General features: G+C 35.9%; 1 protein-coding gene across 1 annotated transcript; it reads right to left on the bottom strand.

The window, feature by feature from the left end:
- Window positions 1-1,630: 1,630 nt before the first annotated feature.
- On the bottom strand, window positions 1,631-19,742 carry LOC110445071 (SWI/SNF complex subunit SMARCC2-like). The gene is made up of 25 exons (XM_021489451.1): window positions 19,597-19,742; window positions 19,152-19,271; window positions 16,822-16,907; window positions 15,766-16,013; window positions 15,268-15,337; window positions 14,591-14,663; window positions 14,347-14,421; window positions 13,676-13,729; window positions 13,239-13,342; window positions 12,863-12,996; window positions 12,420-12,508; window positions 11,386-11,600; window positions 11,078-11,191; window positions 10,375-10,531; window positions 9,923-10,048; window positions 9,404-9,602; window positions 8,861-8,983; window positions 8,311-8,475; window positions 7,646-7,776; window positions 6,412-6,531; window positions 6,031-6,228; window positions 5,406-5,540; window positions 4,572-4,722; window positions 3,874-4,143; window positions 1,631-2,821 (listed from the first exon to the last, which is right to left on the bottom strand). The coding sequence occupies exons 1-25, from the start codon at window positions 19,708-19,710 to the stop codon at window positions 2,751-2,753; spliced, it is 3,342 nt and encodes a 1,113-aa protein (XP_021345126.1). The 5' UTR covers window positions 19,711-19,742; the 3' UTR covers window positions 1,631-2,750.
- Between the last annotated feature and the right edge of the window lie 31 nt (window positions 19,743-19,773).

The raw sequence follows: 19,773 nt of genomic DNA, 5'->3' as shown, positions 1-19,773 counted from the left end.
TGTGCCTTGTTGTTTCTTATAATTCCCGGATTTGTATTACACAAAAACAAAACAAATGACTGTCTACCTTTTTCTTCTGGATGTATCTGAAGTGCCTTGTGTTGGATATTTCAATATCGGATCTCAATAAAAAGCGATTACCAACAGATGCGATTATTCTGACCAACAGAAAAGACAGGAAACACAAGCGTCATTACTACTGGTCAGTTCTGACCGTCAGTGTATTGACCACTGATGTAATCTGGGGTACTGCATGCAAGTTACCTTGGTAATATTCAGGACCATAGAGTCTACATAGGTCTATATGGACTTTTTATCTCGAACCAAGTCAACACAGACCTAATGAAACGAGTTTGTTCCGACCTAAGCAATCCAAGATGGTGGCACACTGCTTGAAATGCACATTTTTTATTTGCAAAACCTTAAATAATTTTGGAAGTCATATGACAACGCACTGCTTTTCTAGCTTCATATGGTTGAAATTTGTTATTAAGGTGGAAGAAGCATAGTTTGACAAACTTTTATCATTGACCCTGTGCCACCACCATACTGAATGTCTTGAAGCTGTTCAAGATAAGCAAGTCAGTTTAAAATGATTCTTATAGAGCCTATGTTGACTCTAGTATCCAGAATGACCCCTTTTAGATGTCAAACCCACGATTGTGACACCTGTTATACTTATTTTCAATAAAATATACATAAATATAAAGTGCTTGTGTTATATTATGCAGCATCCTTAAACTATGTGCAGATTTGCACAGATAGGTTAACTGTATTAATAGAATCTTATCATATGTATGTTATATAGATACTGGAGGGTGTAGAATCTGGGTTAAAACCACACTTCTACCTGTACACCCAATGGTAGAATATCTATATACCACATACTTAAACTGATTTACACTTTTGTTCCCTCACCTCTTTCCCAAAATTGGAACAAAATATGGTCAAGATAATGAATCTGTAATTAGCGCAAAATTACACAAACTAAGAGCAGAAACAAGTATGGTATACCATAAATTTAACTCTCCATGCACCTTCATGGCAAGTTTGTGCAATAGGTTTTAAATGTTCAAGAGGTGGTGTGACTTGTCAATAGCAAGTTCGTCGTAGTCAAACACTGGCTTTCAATCATGATGTCCAGGGGCGTTTCTAGGATATTTGAAAGAGGGGGGTGTAGAATGAAATCTTTTTTTAGACCTTTTTTTTGCTAAAAAACATAAAATAATTGTGAAATGCACTAATGTAACGGTGTCGGGGTGTTTATGTGTTTAATTAATGAATATGATAAATTGCCATATTCAATACAATATTAGCAGATTTTTGTTGTGAAAAAAAGGGGGGTGGGTGGGGGGTGTACGCCCATTACGCCCTCACCTGGACCCGCCCCTGATGNCTCACCTGGACCCACCCCTGATGTCATGTTACACTGTCGTCTGATTTTGACGTCATAATAGAACCATCACTTCGTGCAACCATGTGGGGAGATTCTATTAGTCCAACATGAGTGTTTTGTATGGGACACCTGTATATTTACACACATGTAGAGGTGGGAGAATAAAGTTATCGCTCGACTCTGATGACAATAGATAAAGCCAATCGCTTTAATTCAAGAAACAATAACAACAGGTTACTTATTGATATATTTATTGTACAGAAGACAAAACATTCACTAATGACAAAAGACATACAAATATGTAAAATTTGAACAAAAAACCTGTATTGGATGATTATGAACAAACACTGACATTTACAATGATCATGAAAGTTGAAAAATGTCTTCAACAATTCTCATATGACTGATGATCAGGAGGATTTTGGTTTATGTAGAATGATCCGTCAGCTATTATATGTAACATTCTTGGAGGTAGAGCCTGGCATATCCGTAAATGTTTATGTAATGTAAAAAGTTTTTGCCAAACCTTATCAGACAATGACATCAGACAAGAAGGCCAATTTCAGTTTCATTAACAGACATTTCTGGTTTAACTGGTTCAACCTTTTGGAAAATGATAAACAAAAGTGAACTAGATATGATTTTGTAGAACATAATTTAATGAATTCATAATTTCCGTATTATAAATCAATCCCCCCTCAATAAGTTGGTAAAATTGCACTATTTAAATAACCACCAACTACACAGCGACATATTAAAGCATGCTCTATGTACTACTTCAACAATGGAAACGTTACTGGTATGGTACAAAAATAAAATGCCAAAATTTATTTAGATATTTATCTTTTATATACAACCAAAACCAATCAAAATTTGATATTTGACATTTTTAAAATGCCTCTTCAATATTGAAATTCAGTATCAAATGCAGTACAAGGGAGATAACCCAGTTCCACGAAAACTAAATGCCACAGAATGTTGGTAGCTGCACAATGTTATACACTACGATGTGCTGAGTTAGATATCTAGTCAGATGATAGCTAATCTGACATCGGAACAGATCTGTGATGAATTTGGTCACTTGTGCAATGGTAAACGTTGTTCAGCACCATGTTCAACAAGACACGAGTAATTGACACCTCTGTCGTGTACATGTCTGTTTTATCAGGCGAATAGAAGTGTCACTGGTCCAACATCTACACACAATCTCTCCGCCCTACACAACACGTCTTCAACGAATCAGATCTTTTAATGGCTTTGTGTACGTTAACCTTGCTGAACACATTCCTACCTAGGAGCTCCTTCACTATACACATAAATACAATCACAACATAAGGTTTCAGTTGATGACTGGTCATGGTTTTGGTACAGCAGGAGATGGTGAGTCTGTTACCATCGGTTCTGAATCACTTTGTGTAGATGGTGCTGTAAAAAAAGAGATTTGTAATGCAGATTTTTTGTGCAAATTTTCGTAATATTTCAATCTTATTCCTACTCTTAGTTCTTTCTTCTCAAGTAAAAGTAAGTTTAGATTTCTTTAGTTGATAGTTTAGGAAAATCTACAAATTTACTCCGATTTAAAAAGCAGTCAACAAGCTAAAATCCTCTTCAGTTCATTAACAGGCAATTTTCTGAAGTTCACTTGTAACAACGTCCAAAAGCTTATATTTGTCTGTTTAATAGTCTTTATTTTATCATCTCAACCTTGTAAATTAAAACCTCAAAACCATAGTTTCGCCATTTATTACAATAAAATAGGTATAAACCTTTTCACCAGGTTGGTAAGTATAGACTGTGTACAGGTTTATACAGTACAATAAGTGAAGTGTTCATGTGTGACATTTCAATGACCAACATGATATGTTCTCTGTCACCTTGAGACCTTTGGTATGATGAAAGTGACAGAAAACATATACTTGGTTGCAACAGTTTAGGTAGTGCAGAAATATTCCTCGATAAAAGAACGCACTTGGACCTAATGGTAGGCAGAGCTAAAAAATACACAATTTCTAAGAATAAATAACAATATACATGTATCAAGAAATTATGTCCTTCTTTCAGGTATCGACTAAATTATATAACGTATCTTAAAATCTACATGTGGATTGACCTTGTTTTATAAAGAAATAATGAAACTGGCAATAGTCAGTATTTTAGTTTTGGTAGGGCACGTCTGGACCCCTCAATCTACAGGTGCCAAATATTTCTAAGGTCAGCCTAGTTCAGATCTGCACCTCTCGTTTTCTTTCAGGTTCAATCGTTTCCCCAGGCTGAACTGGATACGCTAAAGGGGCCTTTGTCATCGAGTTGTCGCACATTAACGTAAATTGGTTCTACTATATGAATATGTATACAAAGCAAGGTAGTTTCCTGATGCCAGGTATATTTACACACCCTCACCTCTACCAGTTATAACTGATTGTATTGTACCTGGTGACTCACACACACAAATGATAACTGCTAGTCAGATAACATACCTGGAGATTCAACGCTACTTGGTTTTGTGGGTGTTGCAGGAAGGTGCATGCTCTGCGGAGGCATTCCGTGGGTCAGAGTTTGTGGAGGGGGCTGTGGGCTTTGGCTCTGTGATGGTGTGGGGAAGGAGGGGGCAGGGGATTCTTGTGAGGGTTGGTGAGCCTGAGGGCCCTGTGGTGCCATCGGGGAGCCAGTCATGGGATAGCTCTGTCCCACAGCGGCAGCCAGGGATGGTGTGGAGACTGGCACTGCCCCAGAACCCGCTGAGCCTCCTGTCAAACAAGATTCCATTACACTATTGGATATTTGTTATACTGACATTTTAGGCAAAGAAAAACAAAATGCACATGTTTACGTTATATTGAATTTTCAGATAATGTATTAAAAGTGGTAAGCTTAGAACGTTTGTTTCTATAAAACAGACATGATACTCCACCAAATTCTGACATGCTTTTCAGTAGAAGACAAGGGATCAGAGAATAGTATGCAGGTTAAAATATGAAAACCTTTTCAAATTCTAGGAAAATTATTCGGAGAAAGAAACTTTTTGGATGAATAGGCTGTCTAAACTGAATTTTTATTTGAACTTTGAATTTGATGTTAGCTGAGAAGATATATTGCAGTTTTAGTTTATTCTCTGACAACCATTCAATGTAATCACGGACACTCTTGTAGGTCACAGTACTAATCTTATCTCTACCTTGTTCGCCGGCCTGCTGAGCTGACTGCTGCTTTTGCTCCGACACAAGTTGCTGCATGGCGATCTGTCGTGCACGGTGTTCTGCCGCGCGGATTTGTTCGTTGTGGAACATTTGTCTCTCCTGTAACAGCTGCTGACGCTGGAACTCCAGCTGTAACACAATGAGGTCAATATGGTATTTATTACCAAACACAGCTTTCACTAAGCAAATGAATTTGACATCCTTTTAGTTATGAGGTAAAGATATTTGTAGGGATAATGCCTGGAGGTAATTATACCCGGATACTACTGCCAAATGTTCCATACAAAGTTTTTTCTGCAATTCATTCACTGTGAAGGTGACATTTTCACACAACACTTAAAATACATTTCACTTAATATCAGAGAAAAAGTACTAATAATTCTTAACCTGGATTTAATTCTGTGAATTGAGAGTGATCTCAAAGTAAGCAGTATTATGAACCCTTGACCAGGACTAAAGGAGACATCAACCATCACATCATACATACATCATCATTTACACACGCATAAGTGCATCCAATCATCCATACATCATCATTTACACATGCATAAGTGCCTCCCCCCTTAATGTATATATATTCTGGAATAGCCTGATTCAATTTCGGAGCAAATTTGTGAATGCTCAAAAATTGTTATTAGACATGGAAAATTTCATTAGCAATAACAATAAATTGAATATATGATTTATTTTACCAATAAAGAGTGTCTTACTAGATAATTAAATATGGCCTGTGCATGTATATTTTTCTAAATTGAAAAATAATTATTTTTAAGGAAATAGAAATACAGGGAGGTGATAGCGAGGCCACTTACAGCATCCCTCTCTCTGTCCATGATGGTCTCCAGCTCCTCGAAGTGACGTAACTTGATCTCAAGCTTCTTCATTTGAGTCTCCACTAACAAAGCCACCAGAGATTTGATCTTACGCTCCTCTACTGCTGCTAGGTGCTGAAATATTAAACACACCATTATATCTTGAAATCAGACAGCGGGACGCTATGACGGATGCCATCGTCCTTGATCATGAACATCAGCTGAACAAGCTACATGGATGTAACAGCAATTGTAACAATATATAGAGATATAAGTATTTATTTGAAAACATAAACAAACAGTTTCTAAGGAACCTAACAGTAAAAGCACCTCTATATAAATATATCAGCATTTATTTGATAACAAAAAGACTTTCAGAAGAGACATATGTGAACATACTTCTTTTGGAATTTTAATTAAGACAACAGCACTTTTTTTGGTGATTGAAGACACTGTTTTAATATTCCCTTAAAACACCTGTTTATTTTAAACAAATAAGTTGATTTCAGCACATAGTCATTAGTGCAACAAATGACATTTGTTTTATGTACAAAATTCTTGGACAAGGATGTACGATCATGTATCAAGAGCAGATTATGTGTACCCTAACGTATCAGTGACATACCTTAGCTTTAACTGCGGCTGATGCCAGAGCAGAGGCTGCCGCTGTGGCTACATTGCCATCAACCTTCCTCTTAGACAACTCCGCTTTGGTCTCCTCCTCTTTCTTTTCATCTGTAACCTCCTTTGATTTTTCGTCTCCCTCCTTCGTGTCCATCTTCTCTTCTTCACCAGTCTTTTCCTTCTCCTCATCTGTTTTTGTCTACAACCAAATTATTTGTTGCTTACGATTGTAATTTCAAAGAAATGCAAATTATGATTCAGAAATAATTTTCACATGTGCAATCACTAACTCTGGACATTGATATATCTAAATATTAATATTCAGTTTCAGTATTCATAGTTTCTGTAGTCTGAAACTAAAAATGTAACAAATTTAACCCACCTCATCTTTCTTTTCCTCAGATTCAGATTCTTTACTTGGTTCTTTGTCTTTAGACTTTTCCTCTTTCTCTGCCTTATCATCCTTTTTCTCTGCCTCATCTGTTTCCATTGCTTCCTCAGACTGAAAGCAAAATTTTTGATAAACAGTCTGACTTAAAGAGTTCAAATGTTTCAAAAAGTTATACATTCACAAGGTTCTCCCCAGATTTTGTTTAAGCCGATGTTTCATTTTCAACGAACAATCAAGACGGACACACTCAATAATACCTTATTAAATTTAGAGGGAGAGGGGGAATTGGGTAGTCATATTGTCACGTAGACATGGTCCTTAGTTTTTGTTTAAATAAGCACTTTTATTTAACAAACTTTTGATGAACTTTAAAACCAATTAAATAAATAAAGGTTCCTTATGTCTAGAAAGGTGTATGAGTTTTGTACATTGAATAATAGATATGACATTTGTTTCTTATCTTTGCATTTTTATCCCTTACTTTATCTCCATTTAAAATAATAAGAAGAAATACTTAAAAGCTGTTTATGTTACATAGGGGGAAACACTTACATGAAAAATTTCATACCAGTATGGTTAGAGAACATGTTTTAACAAAATGTACAGTGTTTTTATTTCCTCTAAATATTGCTGTCAGAAAATTTGATCAAAGATTAAAACAGCATTTTTTATTTGGGTCCTTATTCTTTAAAAACAACAAATCCGCTTTCCGGTCTGCACGTTCACAATCCAAGATGGCGACCATCACTAACTGAACACATGCTATTTCAGCGTTGTCATGCAATCATGTGAGTAAATTAATTTATAATAGCTGTATCAAGTGTTTGTAAGGATCTGGTGGTAATTGCTTTAGGCTCCAGTGTGTACGCTTGCCAGACACCTGTGGGCTTGTCGTCTGGTCCCCCTCCCCACTAATCAAAGGCCCCCTGTGTCAATACGCCTATCATACAACTGACCGGTGGGATTATTGCTGGACTTGGGTCAGCCTTGTGATTTAATCAGTGTCAATTTCTTGTGTAAAAAGACCCCCTTCAGTTCAAATAACAAGGTGATACGGTTCCTAGTCTAAGGTTATACGGGTCAATTGAGCTGATACGGCAGTGAGGATTTCAGATTCTTAAAATGTTGTAGAACAGTGACTAAGCTTATCATCTTTTGAACAACTGGGCCAGATATGATGGAAACAGAATGCAAAACACAGATAACCTTCACAAACAACTGATACCTTTTCTTTGTCCTTTTCCTTGTCTTTCTCTTCCTCATCCTCCTTTCCTTCCTCTTTCTTTCCTTCTGATTTTGAATCATCTTCTTTTTCCTTGTCTTCTGATTCTTTCTTCACATTCACTTTTTCTGGTTCTGAAATGTTACATATGAACATCAAAAATAGATCAAATGATATCATTTATTCCAATGCACGGTCATCATTCTATAATAGGGTACTTTTGTAATGACGTATCTCGCATCATATTAAAGTAGCCTATAATCTCCATCCTCGATACTCCAGGGGTTACAGTCACTTGCACTCTCTGCACCGCTGGAATATGTCGTTTCATTGGTCTTGGTTAAAAATAACCTGACCAATCGCTAGGCAGTAATCCTTTGAAGATTACAGTGGAGCGACGACCCACTTCAAAGCCTGCCAATTTTACCGTTACGTGACTTCGAAATTCTTTTAATGTACATCAAAGGATCAAACCAGTCTTCTTGTCTCATCAACAAGGTGGCGCATACTGACCTTCGATTTTGTCATGACACACTCAAGGGGTGCAGAGAATGTAAGTGAGCGTAACACCTGGAATATCAACACTATGCCATTTAGAAGCTGTAGAGGGATACAACATGGAGACAAAATCTGACAGAGACAGACAACAGACAAACGATGTCACTCACCATCTTTGGGCTCTTCTTTCTCAATAATTGTACCAGCAATGCCGCTCTTCTCCAGGCCAAACACTGGATCCACAACCCTGCCGTCCTTCACCGCTTCTTCCACCATTTTAACGTGGGCATGTGTCAGGGCTGGGGGAACTTCGTCCTTCATCTTAGCAAACTCCTCTGTAGGCAGGGTGCGAAAATGTGTTACACATCAGATAGATAATTGCAAAACCATAACACCACATGACTTTGTAACTTCAATCTTGAAATAATAAAACATATTTTACCTGTTATAAATCATAGGAAATGTATCTAATGCATCATGCATCATGCAGCTTCATTAATTTACATATTACATGCATTTGGATTTCATTAATTCCTTATTTCAGTAGGTACACCGGAGTGAAATGAATTTTTATGATAATCCATTCAAGTTAAACATAATAACAAGTTTCAATGAGATGGTGACAAAACCTCATTGTGCCATTATATATAAACTGTTCAAAGAGGAGGTAATCTCAGCATCACAAATATCATTCAAAGGCGGTGGAACACTTTAACTTACCTAGAGCAGCCTTGGCTGCAGCACTGGCTACGCGTGGGTCGACGACAGATGCAATAAAGGCCACAGTTGACATGATGGGGTTTCCACTTTGGGAGAATGGGATTGGCTGGAATGCCAAAGGTCCTGTAACAATGAGGCAATAGAAATTATTGTTCATGAATCATTATACACAGTCTTGTTGTCTACAGGGAAATTCACTCAAATAAGAATAAACTAGTGTTTTTAAACCCTGGATTAGGATGTTACAGTTAGAAGGACATCGATTCTTGTCAAAGGTTAGGACGTTTTAAGTAACTAACAAGGATATTTTGTTTTTTAATCAATACTGTAAACAGTTGAGTAACTTTTGCATTCTACCCAAATCGAAAGGCCCTTGGTCACAGTTCCAAGGATTTTAATTGATTTCTCATATATTTACAATGAACACTTCATCAGGTGTTTATTGATTTTTCAAATATTTGCCTGGAGTCAGGAAATAACATAATTTACAGGAAAATGTGAATAAAGTTCAGTAAAACATGTATTATATATATACTAGCATACCAAGATGGCCGAAGTCCTCCTCAAGGAAAGGATCCTCGATGGGAAGTCGGAGAAAGTGTAGGATACACTCATCTTGTGTGCGACTGCCCACATGCTCAGAGACCTTGTTCCAGTCATCCTTGTACATCTCCAGAGCCTCCAGTAACAGGAGAGTCTCCTGGTCCGTCCACTCCCGGGACCGAGTTGCAGCACCCTTGTCCTGTTAACATAGCAGTGGGACAGAGATTTACCAAGGCTCTTACAGCATTTCTGAACACTCATCTACTTAGTATTATATCATGTTCATTTATTTGATCAGACCACTTGAAATTAACAAGATTGGTTTAATTTCTATTGCTTGAAAGTAGCTCTTGTTGGATGAATGCATAACTCAGTGAAACATTTTTTTTACAAAAGCAGCAGACTTTTAGTCCCAAATTTGTTTTTGCTTTTGCAATTTGTCATTTTCTGACAGGAATGCACCAAAAATATATATTCCTACAAAACTTCCTGAAAAATATTAATTGATAAATAATTTACCTTCAGTGCCTTTTTAGCATAAATGTCCATTCTGAGACTGAAGTTGGACAGTTCCTTCTTGTCGTCTCCCTCTCGCTCCTTGTCCTTTTCTCCGTCAAAACTGACAATCTGTTTGGCTGCTGAGGGCTGTGTGAGACAGAAATCGAGTCAGTATTTGACATACAGCGCTTAAACACTTTCTTAAAATTTCTCAAGAGGTTAGATATATGCACAAAATGAGCAGTGCTTTCGTCTGTGAAAGGGCTTGGAAAGATTGGACAGGTCTAAATATTTTTCTAGTTGATGCCAACTATTGTTGTCACCAAAGAAATGAGAAATTAAAGCAAAATAAAGATACTAAAGCACAATAAAGATAATGTTTTTAGGTTGAAGGCGAGATTTTTGTCACTTTTCATATTTCTTCAGAATCATTAAGACCTTCATCCCATACAATTATGAAGTGACTGCTCTACCTGGTTGATCTTTGGCGGGTTGGCTGGGGCGAGGCCTGAGGGTGTGTCGGCCATGATGTGGAAGTGTGAGGTTGGTGGAGGTCCCATGGCTGATGGTTTGTTGTCGGCGTCCACCTGGTAGTTAAGTAGACCCCATTGTTCTAGGAAGGCATGGACCCTGGAGGAAAACAATTGACATTTAAACAACTGTGGATTTGTGTGGCTACAGTGTAATTAAGTGTTATTTAGAAACTTTCGTTTTCATAAAAGTTTTGGAAAAAAACACTTAACAATTTAATGAGGAATGTCATCAATATACAACTTCAGAGGTAAACCTAACGATAAATGCTAAGATAACCACTTTGCCGGTTGAATTTGATACAAACTGTCCCAACCTGTCCTTAGTGATTTAACCCCTGGACATCCTCTGTATATAATATATAGGAAAAATTAGGATATTAAAATTCTTCCATAATTCTGAATAGAATTGTTTATGATATTTTTCAGCAAATGCGCTTCAGAAAAACGTATTATTACTAATTTTAGACCTCAAGATATGTTGTAATGTATGAGAATCTGCATGTCTTCAAATACATCTATGATATCTAAGTTTCAGGAACTAGATTCAGTTCAGGACACATGACCAAAAGTTGAAACTTTATAAAAAAATATATATATAATTTTAATGTCTACATGTACTCTGATCATCTAAAGTCTATCTCACCTCATTATTGCACAAACGTCGCCGGCCAGATTTCTCCTACATGCCGTGCTGGTCAGGTATTCCGTGGGATTAAGTCGGTATGTGTCAATCATAAAGTTACGGTATGCCATGTATCTGAAAAACAAACAGACAAGTGGTACTGCAAACCAGGCTACTGAACTGAAACAAGTGGAATGGTACAAAATATTTCACTTTATAACAGCAAAATGTTTACTTCTTTTTTGGAAAAGGACAAAATAGTGAAATATAATCTATTTTTGTAATAATTGATGTGTTTCCTTTCTATGCATTTCATGAATTCAACCTACATTTCTGGTGTCTTTGACTTATTCTTGCTGTTGAAGAACTCTGGCAAGGCTCGCTTTTCTATGGAATGGATACCATTGTAATCAAACCAGGCTGAGTAGCTAGGGATGATTATGTGGTGAGTTTGTTCTGTAACATTGTCTTCCTCTTCTTCTTTGTCCTTAGGCACCTCCTCTTGCACTTCTACTGACTCGACCTTTCCCTCGCCCTCGGGGAACTGTAGTTCACAAACACAAAATATAAATTCACACTCAGATAATCACACACCTTCAAGGTACTGAATAGCTGTTATATTTCGCGGGGGTTATAATTTTGCTATATTTTTGCTTGGACTAATACCCGCGAATTCTAAACACCAGCGAAATTATCAAAAATGTTAACCACTTTTACAGACCTTATCACAACATGTTGAAAAAACTTATAACCCAGAGCTGTTATGCAAGCTTAAATGAACTTGAATCAGTTTTTCACCAGACAACCCGGCAGTCCATGTAAAAACAACAATTACATATACGTGGTCACAACATATTAATGTATACACAGTAGGTAATTAATTTATTACTGTTTACTCCTACAAAGGTACATACACATTTGATTTTCTTTTGAGTGAAGTCACTGGCGGATGTTGATCAGTGTTTTCAAATGGTTTAGCTGTATTTCGAGGTTTAACACTTCAATGATGATCCTCAAAATACTTTGCAAGACGCATGGGATTCGGGTGCACAGCGAAATTTAATCCTGACGAATATGTACCGAATACGAAGCCATGAAATATTGACCAAGCGAACTTAAAACGCTATACAGTATTCTGTAAACAGTTCATTTCTACATAATGTAGTTTATATATCTGAAATACCCTATTTATTTCAATATTCCATTTAAACAACTTGAAATAACAATGTCTGAATGCAGGTCAATCACAACTTTTCAACAATGAAATATGTAGATAGGATGTTCATTTCCGACCCGATTTTCTCAGAATTTTTATCCAAATAAAAGTCATACAGTTTGCAGTGTGTGGTTTTCCTGTACTAACCTTGTCATTGGTCTCTTCGTCCAGGTCCATTACAGTACCACCTTTGATTGGCAGGTTCTCTGTGTCCTTGGTACTCCGCGAGCTACTCGCTACAATATATCACAGATCACTCATATAATCTTAACATTTCATGTTCTGTATCTAATTCTTAAAAACTGATTTTTTTATGATTTTTCTGTTTCTGGGTTTCTATTTTACCATCAGGGTAGATTATAGGATAATCTGTCCAAACATTTTTTTAAAAATAAAATGGTCACCACTCTGCTTGGTAAGGGAGGCTTCAGACATCAATTGGAAGGGATGAAAATCCCAGTCACCCATCAAAAATTAAAATTTGGATGAAATCAGAATTACTCTACCAAGCACATCCCTGTAATAAAACTGACTGGACTATTAGTTCATGAATATCCCCGACAAACATGTGAAGAATAGTTGAGGATTACGTTGCTTGGTTATCTGAACTTCCTGAATGTTGGTTTCGGGTGATGGATTGTCCATGTCCTTGGTCAAATCTTCCTCATCCTCGTCTTTAGTGGTTTTCTTCTTTGTGGATCCAGGGGCAGTGGAGGTACGCCCACTGTCAAACACATTATCAAAGTTATATATAAAGGTAATCTTGTAAATGAGAGTAACATCTTCATATATACAGAGGACAATTTTGTAAGTTACAACACCAAGTTAATATTATAAACACCAAGTTAATATTATAAGGGAACTTTTTATGCAAATCTTTGTGCTTTTACACTATAAATTAAAATAAATTCAATCAGAGTAAGAATGATTCCAAACTGTATTTGTTCCTAATTGTTAGGAACTTACCTCTTGCGTTTCTTCTTCTCTATGACTGGTGGTGAGGGTGAACGTTTCCGCTTCGTCTTTTTGTCCCGTTTTTCTCGCCTGTCACTATCCTGACTTGGGATAAGCTGTAAACCAGTGGGGTGAATATACATCATAATTATAGTTCTGATTATATGTTACAATCCCTAATGTTGAAAAAATCAAGTCGATTAATATAGATATTAAAATAGCTGTGTAACTTAATCGCAAACAATTTGTTTGTCACCTTTATGGTGAAACTAAACATTACAAGTAATTTTAAAGCAAAAAAACATCAGTTACATGAATTCATACATTACACATGTTAATTCCCTTAAAATGGATGAGATATTTCATTAACTTTAAAACTTTAATATCTTTTTACATGAAAGGGTTTCATCTTGATAATCTTTCTATATAATCAGTTCATTTCAACTTACGTCTTCTACCGTCATCTTCATTATCTTTGTTTTCTTGCTCCTTTTTGTTTCAAACTACAACAGAAAAACCATAAACAAAAATACAGTTAACGTGGATCACTGGTTTACATTCAGAACCTAGAAAAGACTCTTGTCACACTGTTCATATACAAGCACAGTAAACAGACCATTATCTGAATCATATGGAAGATACACATAGTTCAGATAAATGGTCATTCGGCAAACCGGTGTCTCATGATCAGTACTAATGCATTGGATACACTGATCAAGGTTTGAATAACTGAAAGCTAGGCTAAACAGTTTCAGATAATCAGCATTTTATCAAACTTGTGCTTAAACAGTGTAAGAAGAAACATTCACAAATATTTTGTTTTGCAGTTTTATAAATACTCATTTTTTTTGACACAATTATTTGCAGTCAGCTGGTGGAAGTAAACTTCATTTATTGAAGTTGTATGTTTACTCTCTGTACTTTCATTTGTTAATAGATTGTTTCCGTGAAAAACACAAAATAACATGATGAAATGTACATGTTATATAAAATAATAAACTATTACAACACATAACTTCGCATCAATATATTTTCCAGATTCTGTCATTAAATGTTTTACAAACATATAACTTCTGCACTAAGACACCATGGGGGTTTCATGAGGTCCCAATCTACCAACCTCTTCTTCTGCGTAATCTTCTTCATTCATCCACTCATTGAATTCTTCAAGATCCAAAAGCCATCTGGCAGTTACCTGTACAAAGTTAGACATGCAGAGAACATTATCAGAAAAAGTAATTTATAATACGAAAAAAACACTCAAGATACAATAATTGGTGCTATTCTTAATATTAGTTGTATCCATATTCATACCCATTTTCAAATAAAAGATTCATCTATCTGATTTCTGTTATCTGTTTTACCTCCCAGGCTCCATGATGGGACTTTTCTGGAGGGTCGTCTTCTACATGTACATCCGTTGCCCATGTGTCATAACTGTAACACAGATATACTGGATTAGAAATCAAAAGCATAGTCTTCAACATGGACATCCACACGTCATGACTAACAGACATACTCGGTGAGCCGTAACAACGACAGCATGGCTGGGACAGATTTATTTTACGGTGCAGAAATTCGTTTAAATAACTTGATGCTTTTTATTTTTTCAACTAATCGTTAGATCCTATCAGAAAGAGTTTCAGATCACTCAACACTTTTCGGTATTTTAATAATGTTATGTAAGTTTTAAGCCACAACAGATAGACGGCATATATATAAGATATAACAAATCTCCCTACATGTTTCAATGTAGTAATCTATTGTTAGTATTGATATATATTTTTCAATTTTATTTCTTATTCTTCAATGTCTATTCAAAGATAGTGTTTTCTTTGGAAATTTTAACTTTACAGGCTGTTGGTTATATGCTACCCTATCAATCATCATGTGACATTACATGTTGGTAAGATGTAAAATCCAAAATAAATTTACATATGCTGTTAAGGCAATGCAATAGACTTATAAGGTTAGAAGAAAGGGTACGAAAAAGAATGAATTGTTGGAGAAAAGAGGATAGTATGTATATATAGCTACTGACCTATCAGGCAAATACCACCAGTGTATGAGGGCGTGTCGGTCTCTCTTCATCACTGGACGGATCCACTCTTCTGTATAGGAAACAAAATGCTTGATTGATGTCTTGCAGATTAGATGGTCAAATAACGAACTTGGTAATTATACATATTTTCCATTTCTGCTTTAAACATTAACACTTCAAATTTGAAGCACAGTTTACAGAACAAAGGCACATCCCTGTTAATTGATTAACGGGACAATGTAATGCTTAGAAAAGACCATAAAAATACTCTTTTTCAAAAATATTTGGTTTTATGTTAACCAAGTATGATTCACTAATACCATGTATCTTATTAGAAAATCAACCAATTTAGTACAGTGTAATTTATACACAACTCTACAGCAAAAGTAGACACATTTTTAAAGAAAATGTCAACCAGAAGACTCCGTTTAAATCTCTGAAATTCATCTGAAGATCAAGTTTGGAATTGTCAAATATGGATTTGTAAATCATTCTTACCATCCTTATCACTGTTGGCAGGTAGAGGATGTATAATGTGAGTGGCGTCCTCGGTATCCTCAGCAAGTGTCCCCTGGTGACGTTTTATCATGTCCCTTAACTTTGGCATAAGAGATTTGTCAATGTCCGGCCGTAAGAATATACAGGGCATTGTCAGACACTTGTTTTGTACAAGTGACTTCTCTATTTGTAAGAACATCTCCACATTCCTGTCCATTCGTGATGGTGACTGGAAGTCAAATCTTCTCCTGATAAAAAAAAAATATAAATACTTCAGTTGTAATTTCAATCATTTCATAAACCTAAAATTAAATGAATAGATGGATATTTTTCATGTTTTTTGTTAAATGATTTTCTGAAAATCAACTATCCTTTTTAATAATGTGAAATATGCTTGCATTTGAATTTAGCCTGAATCTTGCCAATATGAATGTGCTTATTCAGCATTAGCTTTCAAATTATAGTTAGGTCTTAGGTAGTACAGGGGGTCGGCCTTTACATGTAGGTAGGGGAGTATTCGCTATGTTAGCTAGACCTAGGCTATTGTAATTAGCTAGACCTAGGCTATTGTAATTATTTGCTATGTATTTTATGTTTTAAATATCTATGATGTAAATAATAAATTGTTAACTGTATTTTAAGGCATTTGTTACAAGATACCCATTGAGTTCAGCATTGCAAAAAGCTGGATGAAATTGAACCATTTAAGGATAGTTATTGAATAAAATCTCTAGTGTACCTGATGGCCAGACACACCCACATTGATATCCCTTGGTTTGGTTTAGTATTGTTTAACGTCCCATCAACAGCTATGGTCATTTAAGCCTCCCCTGTGTGCAAGATGCATGCGTGTAGTGTTTGCGTGTGTGTTTTGGGAGGCTGCGATATGTTCGTGTTTGTCTCCTTGTGATAGCACGGAACTGATGCAGACTTTAGAGTGCTACCTTTGTTTACTCCAAAACACTGGGGATAACAGTTATACATTGTAGATTTAAATTCAGTATTTGGACATTAAATAAGAAGTAAAAACAAACCATAGTAGTATACTTGACTTACCATCCTTGGTCACTTTTAAATTTATAAACAGCAGCAATGATGTGGCACAAAGCTCCTCCAGCTTTGAAGTCTAAGAAACATTTCATCTGAAAAATATATAAAATAACATAATAAGTGTATATGATATCCCCATGGGGCAGAAGGACAAAAATGTGCCCGAGAAAGAATGACTTCTACAAAGACCTACATTTAGGTCATTTTCGTTAAACCGGTATGGTCAGACCACAGTTAATCGTTTAATAAATAAGGTCGGACCTAGTTATCTAATGCTGCTTTCAGACGAGCCTTGACAAAGCCTTGCAATGCCTGCATAAATATTTGCAGGTCCGCTAGGACTTATACCCGAAATTGTTACATTTAAAAACAGACAAACCAGTTGTTCCGCATAGAGGAACAGGCCCTTAGTCATTGGTTTAGTGATTGTAGGTATTTTATTATTCTCATAAATTTAATTACTCAATTAAATTGTTTAAAGAACTAAAAATAAAATAAGCTACTGATACATCTATTTTGAAAATCCTCCAAATAAGGTACAGTGGAACCCACTTATTATGATATCGGTTTTAATATTATATCGGTTATTATGATATTTTTCCAATGTACCAATTTTTTCCTTCTTTAACTAACCAAAATAATATCGTTTATTATGATATAGTCAAAGGTAGGACCCCGCTTATTATGATATTTTTTTCTGTAGTGAACAGATTTTATAAGGTAAAACTTAGGTATGTTGTCTGTGTGAAACACCTGGACCATTACGCAATAGGTCTGGCTAACTGTACATCACCCGAGGTAACCATCTGTCCAGTCACGGTAAACTTTTCTCACCTCGCTTCTCCCAAGTCAGCGGAAAACAATAGATCGACCATCGCTTGCTGGTCATGCATTTTAGTCTTAAAACATTTGGTGCAGTTAATTGCTGTAGGACTACAAATTCCGATAAGGAAACGAACATACCTTTCACAAATATTCATGGTTACCTTGACACGTCATGAGAAAAAAATATGCCGATTTCAATGAAAATATTACTTCAGAAGGAAGACCTGTGTTTTTAATCATTTAAGTAATAGTTTCTTAATTGCATTAGAAGTTGATTTCCCCGTGTTTCTGTTTAAAAAGCGTCAATTTCGGGACATACCGCCCCGACAGCATGGTGCCGGAAATCAATAAAATAATTACGTTATTGTCGTAAACAACTTACGACGGCTGCTTTACTTACAATTTACACCATTTTCGTTAAATACAATATTTGATTATTGTTGAAAAGGGAATATTTTGTGTTTTTAATTGTAATTGTTTTTTTGCAAGTTGATTTCACCGCACGACTTGCGAGGCATGTGATTGTCACGTGATTGAATTGACATAGCGCGGCAAAATATGTTTACGCTTACGGGACAAAATGTTACACAACTTCTCGTTGCAAAATAGGTAAATCATGACTATTTATATCACTTCTTATATCCTATTGACTGTAACATTACGATATTGTTAGCTACAAGTATAGGATGTAGTATAAAGATGGTTCTTTAGGAATATGCTCGATGTTATTTGAAAGTGAAAGTAGAATTTACATATTGATCATAACGCAGAAAAACGAAAATTCTCTAATTTTTCCAACACGCTGATATAAACAACAATGGAAAAATTATTTCAATTATTAATTTATCTTTTTGTATTTATATTTTTCCATGTTTCCACATCAATCTATGTCGGATTGAATTAGGGCATCTCACTTCCGGTTCAGACAACAAACAAACGATCGAAAACAGCTTGATCGGTTATTATGATATTTTTCTCTGGCAAATAGGATATCATAATAAGCAGGTTCCACTGTATAATGAATCTGGAACAGTAAATGTTGACTGGTCTTATAAAGTAAAAGTTGATATATAAAATTAAGGTATGCCAATTATATTACTCTCAAATATTCTCAAAATAGTCTGGGGATTCAACTTACAGGTTCACATTTAATCAGTTCGGGTATTTTTTTTAAAACAGGGGTTAGAGCCAGAGTATTGCAACTACTTATCCCCCTGCTCCTTTCCCCGCTTTGCTTCTTACTTGTTGGTGATTTTAACCCTGTTTAACTTTATCCTGTATCAATCTACACTAGCATTATTATTATTATTTGATTAAAGGCCTGTCAACACAGGACCAATAATTGGTTGATAAAAAAGCAAATATAGAAAAAAAAATCAGTTTCAAATTCACTACAGTATAAGGTGACTTAAATTTCAATCTGAAAAAAATGATGTGGGGGATTTGAGAATACATGCTAGGATTTGTGAACTGAGAGGGGGATATGGAGACCTCTGGGCGTCTACACATACAGGTAGTTTTGTGAGGGCAGAGTTGCTGACAGATTTTCCGAATGCATCTTCTTGAAACTGCAGCAGCTGGATAACCAGGTTGGCCAAACTTTTATTGGTAGGTGGGTCTGCTTGCGTGTACTGAAATATAAAAAAAGAGTTTAATAGTACGTTGTTGTGTTGCAAATGACACACAAAAATAAGTTGACCAGTAAGTTGGTGGATGTAAAAGAATCCCTGTAAAATGGCGGGTACAACCGAGTTTAAATATCAGAATAAGATAAATAAAGAGCAAGGTCAATATTTAGGTATATGTTTGCCGATATACAAAAAACACTGCAAGCTACTGTAACGAACATCGACTTCTGCAAATTCTGAACAAAGAGATGCCGGGATGAATTCATACCGCGAATCGAAGGTGTAATTTACAATAGTGCTTATGATTGACACACAGGAGAATATCTACCTTTTTACAATTTTTATGAAGCCAAGTTCTGACTGAATCGAACTGTGCTATCGTTTCCACGGCCTCATAAAATTTAACATTAGGAGATCCGTCTTTCTTTCTTTGGACCGCCATCTTGGAGAAATTTTGGCGTGAGCAGGTCCGCAGCGAATGTTCTCCTTTGATTATATTATAAGA

The sequence above is a fragment of the Mizuhopecten yessoensis genome, unplaced genomic scaffold (assembly GCF_002113885.1).
Source record: "Mizuhopecten yessoensis strain PY_sf001 unplaced genomic scaffold, ASM211388v2 scaffold2711.2, whole genome shotgun sequence".
Taxonomy (NCBI): Eukaryota; Metazoa; Mollusca; class Bivalvia; order Pectinida; family Pectinidae; genus Mizuhopecten; species Mizuhopecten yessoensis.
Note: the sequence above shows the minus strand (reverse complement) of the source record. Positions and strands in the feature narration are given on the sequence as shown.

Coding starts and splice junctions, on each gene's coding strand:
- LOC110445071 (XM_021489451.1), bottom strand. CDS start 19,710: ATGGCGGTCCAAAGAAAGAAAGACGGATCTCCTAATGTTAAATTTTAT. Junction 13,730..14,346: donor AAGATTACGCAGAAGAAGAG/GTTGGTAGATTG, acceptor TTTCTGTTGTAG/TTTGAAACAAAAAGGAGCAA. Junction 4,144..4,571: donor TCAGCAGGCCGGCGAACAAG/GTAGAGATAAGA, acceptor CTTGTTTGACAG/GAGGCTCAGCGGGTTCTGGG.